This window comes from Capricornis sumatraensis, chromosome 8, assembly GCF_032405125.1.
Source record: "Capricornis sumatraensis isolate serow.1 chromosome 8, serow.2, whole genome shotgun sequence".
NCBI lineage: Eukaryota > Metazoa > Chordata > Mammalia > Artiodactyla > Bovidae > Capricornis > Capricornis sumatraensis.
This window is the reverse complement of record NC_091076.1, coordinates 101148840-101171681: the sequence shown is the minus strand read 5'-3', so window position 1 is coordinate 101171681 and position 22842 is coordinate 101148840. Positions and strand designations below refer to the sequence as shown.

At 59.1% G+C, this 22842-nt stretch overlaps 3 protein-coding genes across 8 annotated transcripts in view; 1 reads left to right on the top strand and 2 right to left on the bottom strand.

Moving 5' to 3' along the window:
• Positions 1-1581: 1581 nt before the first annotated feature.
• On the bottom strand, positions 1582-12448 carry TEPSIN (TEPSIN adaptor related protein complex 4 accessory protein). 3 transcript variants are annotated; one of them, XM_068977769.1, is made up of 13 exons: positions 12399-12448; positions 10622-10694; positions 10202-10293; positions 9937-10030; positions 7532-7599; positions 7301-7379; positions 7107-7178; positions 6090-6293; positions 4977-5154; positions 4738-4851; positions 4535-4613; positions 4215-4349; positions 1582-3334 (listed from the first exon to the last, which is right to left on the bottom strand). In XM_068977769.1, the coding sequence occupies exons 1-13, from the start codon at positions 12444-12446 to the stop codon at positions 2774-2776; spliced, it is 1797 nt and encodes a 598-aa protein (XP_068833870.1). In that variant the 5' UTR covers positions 12447-12448; the 3' UTR covers positions 1582-2773. The 3 variants fall into 3 exon arrangements, with proteins under 3 accessions (XP_068833870.1, XP_068833871.1, XP_068833872.1); XM_068977770.1 differs by having other exon boundaries at positions 4977-5151; XM_068977771.1 differs by lacking the exon at positions 6090-6293.
• A 169-nt stretch (positions 12449-12617) lies between these two features.
• Positions 12618-14665, top strand: NDUFAF8 (NADH:ubiquinone oxidoreductase complex assembly factor 8). The gene is made up of 3 exons (XM_068978825.1): positions 12618-12890; positions 13057-13167; positions 14447-14665. The coding sequence occupies exons 1-3, from the start codon at positions 12807-12809 to the stop codon at positions 14474-14476; spliced, it is 225 nt and encodes a 74-aa protein (XP_068834926.1). The 5' UTR covers positions 12618-12806; the 3' UTR covers positions 14477-14665.
• A 2215-nt stretch (positions 14666-16880) lies between these two features.
• Positions 16881-22842, bottom strand: part of SLC38A10 (solute carrier family 38 member 10) — a 40243-nt gene continuing 34281 nt past the window's right edge. The window contains exons 14-17 of one of the 4 annotated variants that reach the window (XM_068976081.1): positions 22625-22744; positions 19595-19756; positions 19183-19197; positions 16881-18965 (exon numbers count right to left, since the gene is read on the bottom strand). In XM_068976081.1, the coding sequence (XP_068832182.1) occupies positions 17920-18965; positions 19183-19197; positions 19595-19756; positions 22625-22744 (1343 nt within the window). In that variant the 3' untranslated portion in view covers positions 16881-17919. Of the gene's footprint in view, positions 18966-19182; positions 19198-19585; positions 19757-22624; positions 22745-22842 lie in introns of all 4 variants that reach the window. The other 3 variants (XM_068976079.1, XM_068976080.1, XM_068976083.1) reach the window with 3 other exon arrangements.

Below are 22842 nucleotides of genomic sequence, written 5' to 3'. Positions count from 1 at the left end.
GAAATTTCTCTCTTGCTTTTTTCTGTATAAAATAATGAGATTTGTTCTTTAGTGTGTTAATATAGTGAATATGGATATGTTTTGCTAATAGTCTGTTGAGGACTTTTTTTTTAATCTATGTTCATGAAGGAGATTGGTGTGCAGTTCTCCAAATCAAGTGCGCATGGAACATTCACCAAGAGAGACTATATCCTGGGCCACTAAACAAACTTAAGTAAAAGCTTGAAATCTTTATAATGAAAGTCTTATATGTTCTCTTACAATATAAAGTACTAATAAAAAATGCATTTTATTTGATCCAGGGGTCAAGACTCCACATTTCCACTGCAGGAGGCACGGGTTTGATCTCTAGTTAGTCCAGGAGGTTTCACATTCTCCCTGGTGCTGTGACCCCCAATAAAAGTCAGACAAAAAGGAAGTCTTATGGGAAATTAGAAAATATTTTGAGCTGAATAAATACTAAAATGCTATCAGAGTTCATGGGATGTAGCTGAAAGTGTCTAGAGGAAAATGTACAGCATTAAAAACGTTTCCATTAGGACTTCCCTGGTCGTACAGCGGGTAAGAATCTACCTGCCAATGCAGGCAACATGGGCGTGATCCCTGATCTGGGAAGATTCCACATGCCACGGAGCAACTAATCCCACGAATCACAGCTACTGAGCCTGCGCTCTAGCACCCGCAAGCTGCTGCTACTGCGCCCACAAGCTGCAACCACTGAAGCCGCTGTGCCTAGAGCCTGTGCTCCACCATAAAAGAGGCCACCCCAATGAGAAGCCTGTGAACTGTGGTGGAGAGAAGCTCCCACTCTCTGCCACTAGAGAAAGCCTGCACGCAGCAAGACCTACTGCAACCAAAAATAAGATAAAAAATTTTAAATGCTTATATTAAAAAAAGAAAAAAGGTCTTAGATCAATAATCTAAGCGTTCACCTTTAAAAAGCTAGAAAAAGAAAAAAATCCACAGCAGGAAGAATGAAATAGTAAAGAGCAGAAGTCAATAAAATAGGAAACATAAAATCAGTAAGAAATATAAAACCAAAAGTTAGTTCTTTGAAAAGGTCAGTAATATCAATAAACTTCTAATCAGACTAGCCAAGAAAGGGGAAAAAACCATTAGTATCAGAAATGAAAGGTGGGACACTATAGAAATTGGAAGAACAAAGAAAGTAGGCTGAAAAAACTCTAGCCATATTCGCAACTGACCAATTCCTTGAAAGACACAAATTACTGAAACTCACAAGGAAATAGATAACCCAGATAGTCCTTAAATCTACTTAAGAAATTGAATTTCGTAGTTAGAAACTTTGCAATTAAGAAAATTACAGGACAAGATAGTTCCACTGGGGAGTCCTTCCAAACATCTAAGGAAGAACTGATACCTGTCCCTGCTTTCAGAAGGCTCTACCTGTGCCCCTTAGGGGCTCGGCCCCTGTGCCGTTTCCTCTCCTCTCTCTCACACACACACAGATAGAAAATGAAAAGGCGATCAGTGCAGCTTCCTGTGAACAGCAGTGTTTATGTGGGAAGTGTGACCCCAGGCTGTCCCCAGTTCTCCCCAGAGCAACCACAGCCCTAGCTCTGAGGTGGCTGCGCAGTCTGCAGGCAGAGGTCACGGCAGGGGGAGCTGACACAGGCCACACAGGGACCTGATGCTGCCCTAACCCTACCCAGACCCCAATCCTGATGGACGAGAAGCCAGGAGGCTGCTTAGGACTCCCCTCTCCCCCAGAGGGAGGGATCTGAGCTCAAAAACAAAGACCCAAGCAGTGGTTCCACGTCAACCTTGTTTCTGAGGGCCAGGAAGGCAGGGGTTTCCCCAGGGGACCCCGAGGTCAGTGCTTGCAAAGCTCTGTGCCTGCCTGCCTGCTGCTACAGGAATTCAAGTCCAAATGGCCAGTCTCTGGCCAAGGAGACAGCAGGGTGGGGCAGAGGAATGACTGAGGTGGCCCTGGGATCCTCCTCGCAGGATTGTCACCTGGAAACAGCAGAAGCTTGGCTGGAAGCTGGGTCTGGGCTCAGCCTGCAGGTGGGTTCTCTCCGTCTTCCCCTGGTGCCCTTCTTTGTGTGCCCATAAGGACCCGAGGGACTCGGGCCAGTTCCAAGGGGTGTGTGGTCTCCAAGCTCAGTCACCAAGTCTCCTCTCCCATGAGCTCCCCTCCAGTGCCCTCTGGGCAAGCCACGTTACGCTGTCTGCCCCACTGCCCTCCCTTCGTCCCTCTGGCAGATGGGAGAAACATCCCGCCAAAGCAGATGGCCATGAGGTGGGAGATCCGGCACCCCAGGGACCACCAGCTGCTCAGCTCCTCTTTCTGGGCCTGCCTTGCCCTCCCTGCAAGACCTGCAGGGTGCTCGGGGGCGCTGCTCCTGGGCCATCAAACCCAGGGGGCAGGCTGTAAGCTGGGGGTCCTGCCTCCCAGCAGAAAAACAGAGAACCCACCTTAGGGGCAAAGTTGGGGAGCAGCTCCCATGGGCACCTCATTACCACAGTGGTGGTCTGGCTCTGACTGGTGCATGGACTTCTAAAATATCCATGGGTTTTACTGGTGGCCATTCTCATCCCTGGGTGGGCCGTCCACTCTAAGCTTGCCTTGCTGCACGGCTGTCCACACCCAAGGCCTCAGTGGGTGAGGGGAAGAGGCCAGGCGAGGGCGAGGCCAACCACAGAAAGGGGAATTGCGGGCTGTGGGCATAGGGGACAGCACCAAGTCACAGGGTCCTGGGAGTCACGGGCTAGGGAGCACACAGACTGCATATGGCCCAGGCAGACAAGATCATGAGTTTAAGAATGCGAAAGCCGACGGCTCAGAGCCGCAAGGCTCTTTTGCTGCCAGCCTCTGTGACAACGTCCAGGGAGTCTGGTGGGCTGGGAGGGGCTCCTCTGCAGCAGTCCCGGCCCCCACCAGGCGGGGACAAGCCACCAGTTCCATGCCAGCAAATAAGGAGCTGCAGCTGTGGCTGGGGCCCAGGCTGATCTCTGGTCCTCCCTTTGGGGTGTCCATGCAGAGCGGGCCCTGCTCAGATGCAGCCGCCTGGTCTGTGGAACCTGCCAGCCTGGTCTCAGCCTCCCTGGCAGCCCCAGGGACGGGAAGCGGGCAGCTGTCCGGGGACACTGGGGGCACAGGGCTGGGCTGCATCCCTGATGGGGGTGTGCTGCCCTTGGGCAAAAACAGAGCTGAACTCAGAGGCTGCAGGAAGGCTGGGCCTCCGGTGAAAGGCAGGGCATCGGTCAACAGGTCTGATGGGCCCACATGGGCAGCTGCAGGGCCAGGCTCAGCTGGGGGCCTCCGGGCAGGGGGCCACTGTCGGCAGGAGGCTTCAAAGTGTCTCAGGATCTGAACAAGGGAAGAGGGGAAATGGTGAGGGCTTTTACACTCCTCCAGGAATCAGAGGACATGGTGCTCCCGGGCGCCCTCCTCAATGTCGCTGGCCAGAGCACGGGGCAGGACCACTGGCCGCTCACAATTCTGTCATCCCCCGGCAGCAGCACTGCCGCTCTCCACCAGCTGTCATACAGATGCTTTCCCCCACATCAAGCTGCCATGCGGCCTGCCAGAGTGGAAGAGCGCCCCCTCCCGGTCAAGTGCCACACAAGCACCTGACACACACACAGGGAACAGATGCGGCTGAAGCACCAAGTCCCACCCAGGTGTCATCCCTAATAGCTGGCCTCCTGGGTCCTTCTCAGGTTTTAGGGGACTAAGCATCTGAATTTTCAGCTGCCATACAGAAAACTGGAAGCTGAGGGAGGCCAACAGCGGGCCCCCAGAGAAGACTGCAGGTGGCCTCCCCACATTCATCAGTGGGAAGAGGACTCAGACAAACAACCATTTCTGCTTTCCCAGGGTGGGGCATATGGGAGCAGAGCGTAGACCCATGACACAGAGTACAGGAAGAGAGCCATCCAAACAGTCAAGGAGGGCTTCCCGCAGGAGGACGGCTTCCTGGAGGAGACAGCCACAAGGGAGAAGGCACTGCCCAAAGGGCAGATCTGCTGGGCAGAAGGTCAGGGAAACCAGGGGAAGGTTGGGGAAACCTGGGGGTCCCAAGTATGGGAAGAGGCCAGGCCACCAACTGCAGTTCTAAGGGGATGACTTGTGCCAGCCGCAGGAGCAGGAGGGGGCGTGTCTAGGGAAGGCAGCGGGGGATGGGGAGACGGTGTGGGACTGCAGGGGTATCCTGCACCCTCTCCTCTTGGCCCTGGAGGCTGCCCACCTTTGTGGCCTTGTTGGTCACGGGTCCAGGGCTGCCCTCACTGAGCTCCTGCAGCCGAGGCCGGGTGAGGAGCAGGACTCGCTCCTGGGAGAGCAGGTCGGTGCACCCGAGGGAGGCGATGGCACCCAGGGCTCTCTGTGGGGTGGGTGGGCTTGATGTCAGCTGGTTCCCCCTCCAAGGGAGGTCTGTGTGACCGGCTCCCTCCCTCCCTCCTCTCAGCACTCAGCAGACAATCGACTGGGCGACTGGGCGTCCTGTGCTTCTTCTCCCCACTCCCCATGCCTGGGCACACCCCCAGCCCCACCCACTCCCCTCCTCACCATCTGAACACGCTCACTGGTGGCACGCAGGTGGCCGATGAGCAGCTCCAGCACAGCCTCACAGTTGAGGAGGCCACACCTGCAGGAAGGGGGCACCGTGCAACAGGGCTGGGACGTGGGGCAAGGGGTGTGTCTGCAGAGGCAGGGCGAGGGATGGGGGCGGGGTGCGGGGGTGAGGGGGCCTGGAACAGGCCAGGGCTCACTCTTTGACGAAGTGCTGCACCTCCTCTCGGCTCAGGAAGGTGTGCTGCCCCTGGGTCACAGTCCGGACCAGGCTCAGCTCCTGCTGGCAGTCACTCAGGGTCACAGCCTCAACCCTGCCAGGTGCACACGGGTCAGGACAAAGGGTGGGCTCCCTTACGCCAGGAGGGGTGAGCCCCCTCCAAGTCACCTCTCGCCCATCAGGGTAGGGAGGGAGGGGAGCCCTGGGGTGCTGGATCACCTTTCTGCCAGGTCACTAGGTGCCCGGCTGGCCCCCGAGGGGCTGTCGCTGCCCGACCGACTACCCGAGTCCGAGGCCTTGCCCAGATCATCGTTCTCCTGGGAAGAATCCTGAGAGCTGGGACTGCTGTCCAGCTCATCCCAGCCGCCTCCGGCCTGCCCAGGCTGGTGTCTCGCTGCTGGAAGAAACACCGACTGAGGGGCAGACCCTTGGGGGCCTCAGATTGGCCCCACGTCTGTCTCCCCAGGAGCCCTGGACAGGGAGATCCAGGGAAGAGCCTATGGGCTGGGTTCTGGGATGTGGACACATAGCTGCCTGGGTTCCAGCTCCGGGAAACACCACCTGCGAGGAAATGGGGCAGAACAGGGCACACCCTCACTCAGGGCCAGGGTGGGGGGCCCGCACAGGACACGCCTGCCCAGAAAGCAGCGTCAGGCACCAGATGCCAGGGCAGTGGGGACAGCGCCCAGCACAGCAGCTCTCAAGTCCCGGCGAGCACTGACATCCTTCCTCCGAGCCAGGCAAATGGGGCAGCACTTCTGGGAGAGGTGGAGGTGGAGGGCGTGGGCAGCCGTCGCTCCCTCCTATATCACAGCGCACCGCTAGAACACACATGGCATGGAGCCTGGCCCCTGCGGAGGGATTCCCTGTTGCCCCTGGGCCCTGACGGGCTGCAAAGCTGCTTGAAGGCGCCGGATGAACACACGAGAGCTGGGGATGGCTGCTGTCCCAGCTCTAAGCTTCCACATCTGAGCAGCTGGGATCCTGGGCAGACCCCACCTCTCGTGGGGCCGTAATACCTGAGCTCCCACCCAGAGCAGACTGACAGAGAGCACTGGACGTGGAGGTCAAGGCAGGGTTGCCCTATGTGCACCGCCGCAGAGGCCGCAGGGAGTCTCGTGGGCGGCTGGCTCTGCGAGCTTGTCACGTGCTGGCTCTGGGAGGTGTCGCGGGACCGGCAGGGTGGGGCTCCAGCCCCCTGCCCCCACCAGGAGTGAGCTGCTTTCTTCCTCCTCCCTCGTCTGCTCCCGCCCAGCCCCAGCAGGTGACTAGAAGCCCAGGGCCCCCAGGAGGGGGAAGCCAGCATCCCAAGGGAGGAGTCCAGCTCAATACCTCGGGCTCCTGGGCTGGCCGCAGGGAGAGAGCTCCCGGAGGCAGGGGTGCCGAGGCTGGTTGAAGGTGTCACAGCCGGCTGGTAGGCGTCACCCCGCGGAAGGGACCTCTGGCAGCTGGGGCTCTCAGGCCCAGGGCGCACGGCGCTGGCCACCACCTCTGCGGCTTTCTGGATGGTGGACAGGAAGGCTTCACCTGCAGAGCCTGCAGCAGAGAGAGGGGAGACGGCACAGCCCCCTCAGTCCCACCCTGTGTTCCCAGGATGAGGTGCCCATGGCTGCTGCTCACCCAGGACCCAAGAGGTTGGGACACAAGATGCAGTCACAGAGCAGAGGCCCTGTGGAGGAACAGGGCCCGCCCAGAAGCTTCTGCGGTGAATTCACTTCAATGCATCTGGCCCCGTGGAGCTTGGATGAGCGGCAGTTCACAGCAAAGCTGTACCGCTCGCCCTCCTGGGTCCCCACCTCAGAGTAGGGGGCCACCTAAGGTGGTTATCCTGAGAACCACAATCTCCCTGGCCACTTAAGGAGTGCTCACATCCTGCGCTAGGGGCTTTCCCACGGAGTGCCCCATGGAGAGTGATCTGGCAGTCACCCCTAGGTTAGGAACAGGTGGGCTCTAAGGCCGACCCACTTTAGGAATCACAAGGGCCAGGGAACTAGGAGCCACGGCTGGAGTGGTCAGCACATCAGCTGGACCTGGCCCAGAGCCCTCGAGAGGCTCGCGTGGCCCTGGGGGGCTTCAGGCTCTCCCAGCAAGCAGGGCTGGCACGGTGCCAGCTCCAAGTCACCTCTATCACAGACAGGACCACTGCCCTCTGCGCTCGGCTCCCTGAAGGAGCCCAGGGCCGATGGCCCAAGTGTGGGGTTGACCGTCAGCCTGGCTTCTCACCAGCCAGGTAAGGAGAGCCGACTGCACCTCCCCAGCAGCCCCGGGGTGGGACAGAAGTCAGTGAGGGGCACACAGGTCCCATCCGCCCCTCACCCTCAGCCTGGGCCCCAGTCCCACAGCACTCACCTGTGTGACCCCGCTCCTTGCTGTAGCCGAAGCCCTGCAGGGCGCTCTGGGGCCTGGACTGGGAGCCCATGCCTGCGGGGAGGCGCACGTCAGCAGCAGTGGGGACCCGACCCTCAACCCTGGACGTTTGTGGGAGGAGAGGCTTCGGGCCCGCCCAGAGTAACCCGGTGACAGGGCTGGGCATACTTGCATACCTGCTGGGGGCAGGGTCCTGGGAGGCTGGGAGGGAGGTGGAGGTGACAAGGCGTCGGAGTACAAGGCAGCTCCCAAGTCCTAGACGAGGCAAAGGGCACTCAGCGCCGCAAGCCCACGGTTCCCCCACCCCTCCTTCTTCCCTGAGGACCACTCAGGGGCTCTGTCCTGCAGAGAGTGGAGCCAGGGCCCTGGGCAGGGAGAGCAGGGAGTGACCTGGGTCCTGGGCTCACCTGGGCGGCCGCCCGCACCTTCTGGTACAGGCTGTTCCCGTGGAGAGGATCCGGGGGCCCTGCGAAAACTGCGCGACAGATGGGAGGAGAGTTGAGCTGGGCAACGCCAACCAACAAGCCTCAAAGCCCACACCCAACACAGGCGGTGAGCCCTGGCCTTGCCTGGCACCCCCTGAAGCCCCCAGCTCAGCCCCCTCAACCAAGTGCCTCGGGGCTTCCTAAAGCACAGATGCACCACCATCCCCAGGCCTGGGGTGGCTGTGCCCTCACAGCCCCTTGGCGTCCCCTGGCCCACACCCCCAGCCGTGAGGCTGCAACTCAACCTCCAGAACACCAGGGCCACTCCCCAACCCAAGGCTGCCCCTCACCCGACCCTCTGCAACAGCAGCCTCGCTGCCTCCCCCTCAACACCATCTCCACCCAGAGGAGACCGGAGGAGGCCCTCAGTGCGGGGGTGGAACCCAGGTCTCCCACACTGCAGGCGGATTCTTTACCAGCTGAGCCACCAGGGAAGCCCAAGAATACTGGAATGGGTAGCCTACCCCTTCTCCAGCGGATCTTCCCGACCTAGGAATCGAACCAGGGTCTCCTGCATTGCAGGTGGATTCTTTACCAATTGAGCTATCAGGGAAGCCCGAGGAGGCTCTAGTCCAGCTGAAGAGCTTCCAAAGGCCTGACCATAATGCAGGTTCCTTATCACAGCCTGACAGGGCTCCTGCTCATAGAGCTCCAGCTGTGGCCCATCAGATAAGCTTGTGTGCACCAAGTCCCTTCAGTCATGTCTGACTGTGACCCCATGGACTACAGCCCAGCAGGCTCCTCTGTCCGTGGAAGAATATTGGAGTGGGTTGCCATGCCCTCCTCCAGGAGATCTTCCCAACCCAGGGATCAAATCCGTCTCCAGCGTCTCCTGAATTGGCAGGTGGGCTCTTTACCACCAGCACCACCTAGGAAGCTTGCGTGCGTGCACGCATGTCCGACTCTCTGCAACACTATGGACCATGGCCTGCCAGGCTCCTCTGTTCATGGGATTCTCCAGGCGAGGAACTGGGTGGGTTGCCATTTCCTTCTCCAACCTGGGAAGCTTATGTCTCATTAAACCTCGCTGGCTCCTCCTGCCTTAGGGTGCTGAGACCAGCCAGGGTGGGGTACCTCCCCGCCGTCCTGCCACAGCTCCCACCCTCCCTGTGGGAGTCACAGGGAACCCCCCCCGCCAGGCCCCCAAAGTTGGGCCAAGCTTTGTGTGCCCCCCACCCCCGCCTCCAGGATTAGCTCCTCTCACAGCCCCATCTATCTGGGCACTCGTCCTCTGGGGACAGTGCTCAGAGCTTGAGAGACGGTGGTGCTAATAGAGAACCACAGTCAGCTGCCCCCCTCTGCTTCCTCTGCCCTCTTCGGAGACCAGGACAGAGGCGAGGCCCAGCGCTGGCCACAGCTGTGTGAGCCGAGCAGCGGGACAGGCCCGTTCTGACCCTTCGGCTGGTGAGAATGAACCAGCCATGCTGCTTCAGTGCACAAACTCCAGGGAGCTGGGCTGTGACGAGTGCGCCCCCAGCCCCCTGGGCGCCTCTAGGAATCTGCCAAGTAATGGTCTGCACCCCCTCCAAGGCCACTCACTGTCTCCAAGGCGCCTGCATGGACCCCAGGGCCCACAGGCAGCCCAGCCCCAGCCTGGCCTCAGTGCGCCTGAAGTAAAGGGAAGACAGTGGATTGGGGGTGCAGCGGCAGGGCACACTAAAGAGTCTCCAACAAGCAAGCGGTGCCCGGAGGACTCAATCTCTCCGTGGCACTGCCCTCTCGGGGACAGCTTGGCGGGGTGGGTTCTGGCCTGAAGGCCATGGCCTTCCTATTCAGTTCTCCCCACCCAAGGAGAAGACCTCAGGCCACGACCCTCCACCAGTTCCTGTTAACAAGAGACTCATGAACACCTCTGGCCTGGGGGCAGGTGAGGGACGGGGCTCTACCCCAGACCCACCTGTCACCTGGATCCCCACAGGCCAGGGCCCCACTTTTCACTATAGCCTCATTAGTCCCGTCCCCCACCCTCCCAGCCCTTCTGAGAATGGAGGGCTTCCTAGGGTCCAGAGGAGCAGCTCTGGGGAGAAGAGGGAACCCAAGGCAGGGACAGACAGGAAAGGTCCAGGCTGCAAAGGCCCAGCAGAGCTCACGGACAGACACCAGCGATTCCACGCAATGTGCTGGCCTGGCCTGGTGGGGAGGAGGGGAGGAGCTGACACAGAGGGAAGGGAAGGGAGGAGGTGGCAGTGAAGGACAGTGTGGACGGAGCACAGACTGGGGAGCACGGGTATGAGACAGGGAGGCAGGGGCTCGGGTTAAGGGATCTGGCAGAGACCTGCCCTGGCCACCTTCCTCCCACGCCTCCTGTAGGCAGTGCTGGCCCGTACCCGCGGCTTCCTGGATGAAGGCAGGGTTGCGCTTCAGGATGAGCAGAAAGGAAGAGGAGCCATGACCACACAGGTGCAGCAGGATCTTCAGCACCTGGGGCAGCAGGGATAGGGGGGTGGGCAGAGCTGGGTCCACAGAAGGGTGCCCCACCCGACACAGCCCCCCATGCCCCCAGCTCATCCCTCCCCTCCAGCCTCACCACCAGGGGCAGGACAGGGCCCTGACTTAACCCCCGGGCAGGCATCTGGAGCCACTCGGACTCACCTTGAGCTTCACGCGGCCAGAGCCGCTGTGCAGACGGTTCAGCAGGTACTCCAGGAGACACTGGCTGCTGCCCAGGGATTCATGGGAGATCTCTGGGAGGCACTCAGTTAGGGAAGGGGAGAGCTAACCCTGGGCCACACAATGCTCTGGCCAGGGAGAGAAGCCGGGCCTTCTTGCCATCGAACTCCTCAGTGTGGCCCCCTCTACCACAGGCATCCACCCCAGGCCCTGGTTTCAGGAACACCCGGCTTCCAGGGCCTCCTAAGCCTCCAGTCATCAGTTAGGTGACTTTCAGAGCCACACACCTAGCTGCTATGGGAAAGGTGCCAGGGCCCCCTCAGGGTAGGAGAAGCCCGGGACCTTGGGAGATGGGGCAGCAGAGGCTACAGGGGCCCCAGAGGTATCCACAAGGAAGGATACTGGCAATCTCCTCAAACAGGTAGCCCGGACACGGGACATCATCATCCGACGTTCCCTTCAGGAGAATCGGGAGCTGAAAGGGAGCGAGAGCCCAGCCCACAGTGAGTGGCCACAGGAGCCCTCATTCTTGGGGATCCCAGTTTCAGAAGCTTATAGTTGGCGTGACACAGGGTCAGGGGACCCAAAGAGAAGAGCAACGGTCCCACTGGCCACAGGGAGCCTGCAGAAGCCTCCCTTCTGGAGGCCAGGATGAACGCCTGGGAAGAGGAAATGGGTGGTGGTCTCCATGGTGACAGGCCCTAAAGGTCACGATTCAGCAGGGCCCCCCAGGCCCTTACACCTACAGCCACACAACTTAAAAGTGCCTTTAGTATACCAACTTACAGACTGGCAAAAAAAAAATACTCCTCAGGTGAACCCCTGTGACACAATCATTCACCCTGACAGACCTACAGCGCCACTTCCAGGAAGGGATCCCACAGAAACAACTCAAAACAAGAACAACCGACTCAGCTGTGTGTCTCACGCTTATGTGTCAGCACAAAGGTGTTTACACTGAGTTGACTCAGCACAAAGATGTACAATTTCTAGGGATAAAAACCAGAAACACCCATTCCACCTCATGGCACATCTGGAGGGTATGAGCCTAGTGTAGACAGGACAAGAAACCTCAGGTGCAGTTTCTGAGGTGCTGGCCACAGACACAGTTGACCTGAATGTTGCAAGAGGCTGTTCACGCTATTTGTCCACCAAGACCCAGAGGGAAGCTGGAAAGGTCTGCAGGACCATAGCATGTTCGGCACATAGGGAAACCTCTGCTCAAAGAGAACTGACCTGTCTTTCAGCAGCATGAGGGTGAACCCGTCACCCCCCTCACCCCTGCCGCCTGCCTGTGGAAGCTCATAGTGCCAGAATTCACTGTTCATTCTGGCCTATTTCTGGTGACAGACTCCAACCTCCTTTTCTTGACCCTGGACTTTTGGACTGGTTCAGGCTCACTTCAGGAGCATTTTCTACAATTGGGAACCCAGACCTCCTACAACTTAGGAGAGTCTTTCTCAAGGAACTGAAGGCCACTCCTTGAAATCTAACCACCAGGAGGGACAGGGTCTGTCCCCCAGTTCCTACCATACGATGGGATCTTAGCTTCTGTAACCACCAGTTATCAGCACAGCAGCCGTATCCCACCGAAGCCGCCCAAACGCCTGCCATTTTTCACTTGAACTCCACCCTTCTGTCCTGTCCTGAAAACGCCCAGTCCTCTCCGCACAATTTGAACTGGAATTCAGGGCTTCCCCCACTGCCTGGACCACTTAATAAAAGGTTTTCTGCCGCTCTTCGAATCAGCGCCTGGTTATCTCGGCCAGAGTTCGGGGGATCACTGTTTCTTTTTCTGTAAAGCTACTTTAAGCTGGGTAAGAAAACAGAAAAACTTGGGATTTTGTTCAAGGGGGTCACTCTTCCCCGTGGACCTGATACAGGGATGGCCTGACTTGCCGCCCCCCAAGGCTGTGGGGTCCCCCAGCCTCGGGAGGGGCCGAAGGGTAGGATTTGAGATGAGCAGTGTTCTAGGATGTTGAAGCGGCCGGAAAACAGGGAAAGAGGCGAGAGGGGACGGAGGGGGACGAAGGGGACGCCAAGCCTGCCAGCAGCCGGAGGGCACGGGGCGCGGGGATCCCGCGGGGGCAGTGCGCAGCCAGGGAGGCGGTCGGCCTGGGCCGGGGGTGAGGCCAGGAGGCGGCGCGTGGTGGGACCAGGGCCGCCAGCACTCACTCACCCGGTGCAGAAAGCTCAGGCGGTCCCGCAGCGGCGGCGTGGCCGCCATGGTGCCGGCCACCTTCCGGCCCCGCCCCGCTTCCGCCAGGCCCGGGCCCCCGCCAATCACTGCGTGAGCCTGACCCCGCGGGCCAATTACCCGAGTGAGGAGGGCCTTGCGGCCGACTTCGGGAAACAGTTTGCGCGTGAACCAATACAAAGTCCAAGGACAGCGACCGACAACGAGCCAACTGCAGGGCTCTGGGAGACTGAGAGCGGTTCCGGAGAGGCAAAGGCGAGGGCTAAGCCTGACCAAGTGACAAAGCGCAAGAAAGATTGTGGGCGGAAGTGCCTGCCGGTTAAGCTGTTGGGCGCCGGAAGAGGCCGGACCTAAGATGGCGGCGCCCACAGGTGCCGGGAGGAGCCGCTCATGTCGGGGAACGGAGCTGTGTGGGGTCGCGTGCGAAGCCGCCTCCGCGCTTTTCCCGAGTGTCTAGCTGCCTGTGGGGCCGAGGTGCGGAGTCTTCAGGCCGGGCAGGAAGGGCCGCGCGAGGCGGGGTGCAGGCTGGCGGGGGGCGGGTAGTGGTGACCCGGGAGCGGCGGCGGCGGCGGGGTCCGCCCCGGGTAATCAGCGGGCGCGGGGACCGTGGCGACCCTCGCCCGTCTCCGTCCGCCCCCAGGCCGCGGCCTACGGCAGGTGCGTGCAGGCGTCCACGGCCCCGGGCGGCTGCTTGAAGAAGGATCTGTGCGCGCAGGAGTTCGAGGCTTTGCGGAGCTGCTTCGCTGCTGCGGTAAGTGAACGCCAGCCTCGCCCGGGGGTGGGACCCTAGGGGGCGGGGACCCACGTTACCCGCTTGGGAAACGGGCTTCCTTTTCTTCTGTATTCGATGATGGGCTCCAACAGGTGCTTCAACGGGGCACAGCCCCACACCAGCCGGCGCGACCCCCGCCGCCACGGAGGCTGCCTGTAATGAGGCTAGCACAAGGTTTTGAGCTGGTGCCCAAGATGTCAAGGTCCTGGGTTCCCTCGACTCGGTGGGTCTGGGGTGGGCCACGATCCCCACAGTCAGTTCTGTTCACCAGAGCTGCTGGTGCTGAGTACTGGACCTGAGAGGGGGCAGTTGGGTCAGCTCACCAGAATTTAGGGAATCCAAGGAACCCCTATGATCCAGGGTGGAGAATGCATGGGCCACACTTCATTTCCCGGAGGGCTCAAAGAACCCCTTGCATCTTCCTAGCAATCATTGTGGCTGGGATATGCAGCTTCCGCCCTTGTCACCAATCTCCAATCTGACATGTTTCATCCAAGATGCACGTGTCGCTTGGACTTGCTTCCTGGCTCTTGGCAGCTTCCCTGCTTTACTCAGAGCACTCCCTCGGGGAGGTACAAACCTTCATCCTGTGGTCAGTGGTTGGAAGGATTCACATGTAAAATAAAGATCACACACTCCTGGCCAAACCAGGCTTTTCCCTACCGCCTGTGGTTATTACTCAGGATCACAGGTATCCTGTGAATCCTCTCTGGACGGAATCCTCTCTGATTCCTTACGCTCCTTTGCCCCTGTCATGTTGTCTTGCCCCCCGGGAGCGTGTGGCTGCCTCTCCTGCTGTTTTCCATTGAGGGCAACCTAACCATAGGCCCCAGGCACTGGAAGTTCAGAACAGGGAACCTGGGGATTTCTCATTTAAAGACACAAGCCATTTTGTCTACTCTGCCTGCACCCTGAGGCTCTGTGGGGGTGCATGAGGAGGCAGGAGGGGAGCCTGTGTTTCAACATCTCTGACTTAGAGATTCCTTTATAGAAGGGGGAGGACTAAATGGGACTCGTTGGTGGCACAGTGCCTGGCAGGGTGGGAGAGGCCACAGAGCAGGTTGAGCCCAGCCCCAGGCTCCCCAGTGCCCCAACCAGCCTGGCCCCATGCTGCACACTCGTGGCCAAGCTCTTTGTCACTTATTTGCCAGGAGGTGGCTTCTGGGGTGGTAGTTTTCTTAACTTTGAAACCATGTCTAACTTGTCTAACCATGTCTAACTAAAGCAACCCATTCAGACACAGCCCTTTGTCTTCCAGGCCAAGAAGACCCTGACAGGAGGCCATTAGGAAGGACTGCAAGCTCCAGTGCACGTCCCTGGGTGCCTGGCACTGATGGCCTCAAGGGGCAAGCGTCTAAAACCTTAAAAGCTCTTGGGGCTAAAAGGACTGGAAACACATTAGGCATGCATGAGCAGGAGAATGGGTTTTCCAGCCTTACACACCTAAGGATTTGGGGAGAATAAGATGCAGTGAACCCACAATAAAGATCAGATCAGATACTGTAAGATTTGTTTTGTCATCTGCAGAATGAGTGCATGGGCTGTGAACAACCTGCCTTGCGAGTCTCGTTCTTTAAAGAATTCTCACCAAGGCACGTCATCTGAGTCTGGCGAAGCATCCAGAAGTAACTACCAGGTTACAGCACAGACCAAAGAAAAAACAGTGACACCGTGAGGGAAAAGTCCGAGCTGTAGGAACCTGATACTGATGGGGTTTTTTTCTTAGAAAAAAAAAGGTGGGGGTTGCTCTTCAGACAAAGGGGTGAAGAACCCAGGGAAGATCTGGTTTTAGGAACCCAGTGCCTGTGAGACTTGCTCCATGGGGTTGCCCCACCCTCCTTTCCACAGCCTCTGGAGTCTGAGCCCAGGTCCATCCTGGCCAGGCTCCTGCTCACTCTGGTCCCACCCCTCATCCTGATTCGGTAAGGCTGCAGCAGCACACATGCTGGAGCTCCAGGGAGACCCAGTGGGACCCAGGAAGATTTCAGCATCCTGAGTGCTGCCTGCTGGGCGTGTCATCCCAGAGCCTCCTTCCCCAGGGTATGGAGGTCACATTGTCCTCTGGCTCCACCGAGGCCCTGCTGTCCCAGAGCACCCGTGCCCTGAGGCCTGGAGCTGTTCCCTCTTATAAAGGCTCCTCCACTTCCCCCACAAAGTGCTGAAACCCCTTATTTCCGAGCTATCATCCCAGTGAAACGCAGTTCCCTGGGCAGCCTTGGAGGGGAGCCATACGCCACTCAAGGGCTTTAGAACTGTTCAAAGACTGGCTGGCTAAGCAGTCATGTTTCACAGTCACCACTGGAATGCAGGACCAGACATCACTGACGTGACCCCCATCCCGGCCAGGGGTGATGGCCCCTCAGATTGGCTGAGGGCAGGAGGGAGGAGTGGGCCAGGAAAACAGACTTGCTGAGAATGCCGCCCCCTTCCCTGTCTGCCGAGACAGTGTGCGCACCCAGCAGGTGCCTCCTGCCTGAGGATGGCCTCTTTCTGACCCTCTGTGCTCTCTGCACTTTGGCAGCCTGCTGGCTAGAGCTTCTGGCATCTCTGCTGTGCACAGGCGCTCTGGTCGCTTCCAGAACTGTCCCACCCAGTGCTCTCCTAACATCCTTTCAGATTCCAGTTCACGGAGGCAGATGAGGCCACAAGCCACATCTCAGGTCCAGGGCTGCGGACGTGATCCACTGGCTAGGCCAGGCCACTTACCACACACTGAAGTCAGCTCACGGACCTCCCTGGCTCCCCTCCCCAAACTCAACCTGTCTTCAAAACTGTTTATGGGAGGGAGTTCAACCGAGTTGTGTCAGGATGCAGGAAAAATGGTTCCTTCTGCTTCTTCAGCTGTGTCACCAGGAGGCAGTCACCCTGTGTGGCGCCACCTGTCTTGGCCTCGGACTCAGGGCTCAGCTGCACCATGGGAGGCCATACCCAGCCTCGACCTTGGCCTCTTCCCACCCCGGGCTGGGCTTGGGGGCCCCATTCCAGAACGGGAGTACAGACAGGGCCCTGTCCCAGTCACCTCGGCCATCCAGGCCTTGTGTCTGCCAAGTGTATCGGCCAGCACAGAGGGTCACTCCTGGCGGCCCGGTGTGCTGCACTGGCCACATCTACCAGCCAAGGGACCCAGCTGGAGGGATGGCCTGTGGTCAGAAAGCAAGGCACTGTCTCCCGGACCCTCATGGCTCCCTGCAGTACTGGTCATGGTGACCCCACCCAGAGGTCTGCCCCGAGCTTTCCCGAAGGAGAGGACTGGAGAGGCGAGTGGAGCGGAGAACCCGGAGAAGACAAGCACTAACTGGGACAGAGGACCCTGAGTGCCCGGAGGTGCAGGAATGGCAGGCGATGGCAGAGGCTGAACTGCCGCTCTCAGACGGCTGTGGCCCCTGCTCTGAGGAGGAAGCTATCTTTGCAGAAATCCAGAGGCTAGAACACTGGGTCAAGGTGAGAGATTCAGGTAGAGAGGGCTGGACACGCAATCCCACCCCAAAACAACAAACGGTATTCCAACCTGAGGGAAACTTCCAGCCGGTACAGTTTGCTTGGAATTGTTTTTAGTTAAGAATGGAGGGACCCGGATGCTTTTTACTGAGCTCCCCTCTGTGTGAGCAGTGCCCAGGGTTCGTGGGGAATCAGCTTGGCTTCCAGAGGATTCCACTCCTTTTATTATTCATTTTGAGGCTTCAAGATGACATAGAAATCACAGTAAACAATAAAACCATTTCAAAAGGCACAGGGGAGAGGTGAGCGGAGACCAAGGCTGGAGCTGTCACGTGGCCTGGGCAGCCCTGGCTAGCGGTCAGTGACTGGCTCCCCACCATGGACCCCTTGGGGCAGGGTCTGGAGCGGCCCCCACCCCCAGCAGGGACGAGGCACACAGCCCAAAGCACAAAGCAGGTGAAGGCCCCAGGCTCTTGAGGGCACAGCCAAGCATGTCAGGCCACCTGCTGACTAGCCCAGGTTGGGGATGACCACTGGCCTCTCTGCCCCTTGAAACAAAGTACAACAAAAAACACCACAAAAACCCTCCCAACAGATGAGTCCCGAGGGTGTAAACCCAGAGGAGACGCTGCCCTGGAAGAAGTGAGAAGCGGTGAGAAGTGAGGTCGTGCACCCCTCCCTACTGGGCCTGGAACCCAGGTTTCATGGTCAGGGCCTCGGTCTGTGGCGTGGGAGCCTTTGGGTGATTCACCATGGCACCAACCAGACAGCAGTGGTCTGTTTTACTTTTTAAATCTCACAGCCACTCGATGGGCAGACCGAAGCATGCAGAGCAGAGCGCCAGGGCGGAGGCGGCTGGACCCACAGGCCTGTCCAGCCTCTCAGACGACGCAGCATTTGCTGTGAGACGGGGTGAAGCCAGAAACATTTTCAGGCTTTGTACTGACAGTCACAGAGAACATCAATAAGGAATTAAAGTTTGGGATAACGCTGCCTCTCATGGCAGCCAGGCGGCCAGGGCTGCAGTCAGCACTCAGAGCCCCAACATCTCCACCTGAACCCCAGTGGCTCCCACGGCCACACGGGAGGTGGCAGGTCGTGTTTCCTGGTCTCAGGGAGTGGCTGTTTTTCCTCCTCAAGGCTGCAGGAAGGGAGCTGAATCATGAAAGAGTCAGCCTGGAAGTGGCCGCAGCTGCAGAGCCGTCACTCCACCCTGGGCCTGACTTCTGGGGCTTGGCACCCACCGTGGTCCAGGTTCACCAGCTGACTGGAGCACCCTGGCCTTACTGGGGCTCAGGGCTCCTCCAGGGCCCCAGGTAGCTGTTTGATCTGGCGGCCTGGGACCACCCGCAGGGCGCCTCCAGCAGCCTGGTGCAGCTGGGTCTCCAGGGCGCTGCGGAGGTCATTGACCTGCACGTCGGGCAGTGAATTGAAGCTGATGATGACCCCGTCCTTCGGGGCCGGCCCTGCCTCTGCCAGAGGAGCTACGTCCCGCCGTCTCCTCCGAAGGTCGGAGCCGGCCTGGACTTTCAAGTCCCGGTTGGGTTTGGCGTTGTCCAGCTTCTGATCTCCAGGTATGGCAGGTTTGGGCCCAAGCTCAGGGTCTGGCCTCTGCTCGGGCTCCTGGCCGGCGGTGCCCTCCCGGGGAGCAGGCACGTGCTCCCTGCCGGGGGCCTCCTTCCTCATCTCCGCATGACCACCCTGCCACCCGCCCTGTCCTCCAGCAGGGTCGGCCTGGTGTTCTGGCTGATGTAACACAACCTGGGCCTGGGGGGCTGCTACCCCCAACCTGCCTCCAGGTGCCCGGTCTCGGCTCGCTTGCTGGGACTTTACCTGAGGGGCCCCAACCGCTGCCCCCACCCCCGGCACATCTGCCTCCTGAGCGTCCGCACCAGCAGCTGCTGCCTCCTTCCCGGGTTTCTTCTTCTCATGGGTGCCTCCACCAAAAACATCCCGACTCTGCCCGGGGACACCCCCAGCTCCATGCTGCTCTGGGCTCCCGGGCACCCTGGCAGCCTCCAGCACAGGGAGCCGCTCTTGCACGCCAGCACCCTCAGCCTCAGGCGCAGCGCCCTGCCGGCCTTCCCTTGGCTCAGCCGGAGCTGCCCAGGGCTGCGGGTCAGCACCGCCGGGAGGTGCAGCTGGGGCTCTGCCCGCTGCCCCCTCAGGTTCCTCCAAGGAGCGCTGGCTGTGCCCCTGCGGAGGAGCGGGGGGATGCCCAGGAGCGCCGGGCAGGACTTCCACAGGCTGCGGCGGGGGACGCTCCGCCATCCCTGCGTCGTGGACCTCCTGCTCCTTACCTCTGGGTGCGGCCACCCCCAACTCAGGCTGTGCGTCCGCTGCAAATGAAGTCAGGCACCTGTTTAGCTACAGAGATGAGCAGAAGCTACCGACGCAGTGACTAAGTGAAGCCAGCTTGCCAGCAATCAAGGAATACAAACACCTGCTTAAGTTCGCCCAGCAGGACTCTAGACCACAGAGCCACAGATCCAGCGGGGATGGGGGGCAGGAGGAGGCGGTGGGGCAGGAGACCCTGGCTTTCATGCATTAAGGGACAACCCCTGGGCTTCCCTGGTGGCTCAGTGGTAAAGAATCTGTCTGCCAATGCAGGAGACATGGGTTTGATCCCTGATCTAGGAAGATCCCATGTGACGTGGAACCACCAAGCCCATCCACCACAAGCACTGAGCCTATGCTCTTGAGCTCAGGAGCCACGACTGAGCCCACGTGCTGCCGCCACTGCCTAGAGCCCGTGCTCTGCAACAGGAGAGGCCAGCATGCCACCATGGGAGAGCAGCCCCGCTCTCTGCAGCTAGGAAAAGCCCGTGCAGCAATGAGGGCCCAGCACAGCCACAGATAAACACACACATACATAAACAAGCACAATTCTTTTCAAAAAGTGACAACCCCTCTTCCCTGAGCGGGGGCAGCAACCTCCCCCGCCCTCCCCCAGACTTGCCGTCCTCGCCTTCCTGGCCGTCCTGCCTCTGCTGGTGGATCTCCTTATGCTGCTCTTCGATCACCGCGAGCAGCTTCTCCTGCTGGTCCAGGAGGCGCTTCTGCTGCACCTGCTGTTCCTTGATCACTTGCAGTAGCACGGCGTGGTCCAGCATCTCCGCCCGGCCGGCTGCTGGTGCAGAAAACACAGGCGGTCAGAGCCTGGGGGCTACAAAGGCGCTTGGCTGGGCTGAGGGCAGTATGATGCGTGCGGGGAGCCCAAGGTGGCCTGTGGGCCCCTCCCTTGGACACCTCCTGGGCACTCCCCTGTACCCGGCGGAGCCAGCACCCACATGCTGTAACCACAAATGGCAGTGATCTGGGCTGGTGACTCGAACTATCAACTATTCTAAAAAAGAATATTGGTTTTTTAAGAAAGTTTCTTCCAAGGTGAGAATTTTAAAGACAAACAGAACCATCTTCCCCTTCAGCAGCGACAAGAGCTGGGACCTCAGTGAGAAGGCTACGCCAGTGCTCCCGCCGGCCTCGCCTCCCCCAGGAAGCTGGCTGCAGCTGGCAGGGAAGGAGCGCCAGGTGAGCTGGGAGCAGGCCAGCTGCAGCAGGTGTGTGTAGGAAGGGCCCCCACAGACTGTGGACCGAGAAGAGGCCCCAAGGCTGAATACCTTGGGTGTGGAAAGCTCATAACGCACTGCAAACACGTCAGCACTGGGTCAGCTCTGTAGAGCCAGCAGTCCGGGCTTAAGGAACTTTTATAACACGTGTCTTTAAACAGGAAGCTTTGAAAGATGATGTAACTGTACAGGTTGTCAGATGGAAAAGCTTGAATCCGAAGAAAGGAGAACATTTTGGGAGTGGCGAGAGCTAACATCCCAGCGAGGGGCCCCCATGCTGGGCACATGCAGGTGTGCTGGCCTGTCCTCCCCAGCAGTGACCTGTGACCCCCCAGAACAGGGCAAGGTTGGCCTTCTCCCAGGGACTGCCATGGCTCCCCCCCAGAGGCCAGTGCCCATGAAGAACATGCTGAGGCTAAGCACGGAGGATGGGTCCCTTGGCCAGCCCGGGTGATCCAGGCCCCTGCTCTCCACCAGACACACATCCAGACATCCTAAGGTGACCAAGACGCCTGCCTGAGAAAGCCTACATCCCGTGGATCATCTCGGGGCTCCCCATACCCCCTTTAGACAAGGGAAGTGCACAGCGCCATCCCAGAGTTCCAGACCAGCTCCCTCGCCCATGACCATGCTCCCAATACCACCTGTCCCCAAGGGAGGGTTCCTAAAGAGCAGCCCCCCCCAACTCACTGGCTCCTCGGAGGACTAGCCCTAGCCCAAGGCTGGGGTCGGGGGGAAGTGTGCCATGTCCAGCCAGAAGCAACATGGGACAGATGGGAAGCAGAATGGAGGTGATAAACTGAGCCCCCAGTTGGAGCTCCGTGTACAACTGCTCGGCCCACCAGGACCACAGGGATCAGACTCATGGATGGGATGAGCGCTGCACAGATATTCACACACGTGCAGAGCACAATAATACCAGGCCATGCACACGGCGGAAGTCACACGCAGGCTCCGCCCTGTCTCTGGGAGTGCCCGGGTGCTTACAGGCTGCACCTGGCTGTCCTGTGGTGGCGCCCCACGGCGGAGCCCCAGTGGGGCTAAGGGGCACCAGGGCATGTGGACTAGAAGCGAGCGGGTTGGGGCATCAGGGGGGACCCCACCTGAGGGGCTGTGGCTGAGCCCAGTTGGGGGACAGACCACTTGTGGATCCCGGGCTCTGACCCCATGCAAGGCACTACCGGGCTCAGTGTTCACACTGTCTGCTGTCTCGTCTTTAAACCCCCACAGAAACCTTCACTGTGATGCTCCTCCCGACGCCTACCTGCCACCATCTTTCTGATTTCAGCTGTGCATCCCATTGAGAGGCGTTTGGAGAAAGGCAGAATAGGAAACCATCAAAGTTCTTTTCAGAAAAGAAAAAGTCAAAGAATCAAACAGGATTAGGTAACAGATTGTAAGAACCAGGACCAGTAAACAGACTGAAACCAAAGACAGCAACATGCAGAACTCCATGGCATCTGAGCTATCGGAAACCCCAGGACCTTCAGCTCTGCCTTCCTGGCCTCTGAGTGCAGAGGCTCGGCTGGCTTCCCGGGCCTGGTGCTCTGGGCCGGCTATCTCAAGGCTGCAGGACCTTCTGGGAAGCAGCTCGTGGGGCAGCAAGGCATGAGCATCCCATGAACCCACCTGAGTGCAGAACCATGATCCCCATGTACAGACCCAGATTCTCAGAGCACACAGTGAAACACCAGGGGGCTGCTCTGTGGACACTGCTAGCAAATAGGGTGACCCCACAGGGTCTCAGGTGGGGACCAAAGAAACAAGAAGAGTGATCATTTGCTGGGAGAGCTGCCACCACCTCCTTTAGTGCAGGGCAGTGCCTGACCAGGTGGGGCTGTGAGGAGGGGGGCATCAAAAGCAGAGAGCGAGAAGCATCCCAAAATGGGCATGAAGGTCTGGAGGAGGGTGCAGAGCAAATTATGTTCACTGGAGAGAAAAGATTAAACGAGCTTTCGCTTTGGGACAGGTGCTAGGTCTTCACCACAGCTGGGTACAAAGGTCCCCACCTAGCCCCAGCTAAGACGGGGCGGGAGCTGCTGCCACAGTGGCCGGGGAGCTAAGATAGCAGTGAGTCACCAGCCCTCCCACCCTCGCTAATGCCCCCTACACCTGGCCAGCTTGTTGGAAATATTAACGTGTCTATTTCGAAATGAGATACAAACGGGAATACAAAGTCACGTGACAGTGACAGGTTTGTTGTTTTTTTCTAAAGGGGGAGAAAAGAAGATAAAAACATTCCTAGGGAAGTGAAAAGGGAGGAGAGAAGGCTGTTGGTTGGCAGGGGAGCTATTTAAGATCTTTCCTCAACAGGAAACTGGCAAGACTACGGGCTCCTGTGTCTCCTCCTGGGCCACATTCCACTTCCAGAAGGAAGCAGCAGTATCTCCAGGCCTTGGGAGGACGCAGGGAGAAAGCAAAGGCCTTACCCTCCAGCTTGCTGCCAGCATGCTCCCCTCCCTGTCCCTCCTCGGTCCTCTGCTCTCGAGGCTCTGCCTGCGGCGCTGCCCCCGGGCCTGGCTTCTCCTCCGGGAGGGGAGCCTTCGCATCTGCACACAAGGCAAAGACTCAGGAGGCTTGCAGGAAAACTCAGAAGAAGGTAGAGTGGGGACAAGAGGAGGAGGCCGATATTTCCTAAAATCACCCT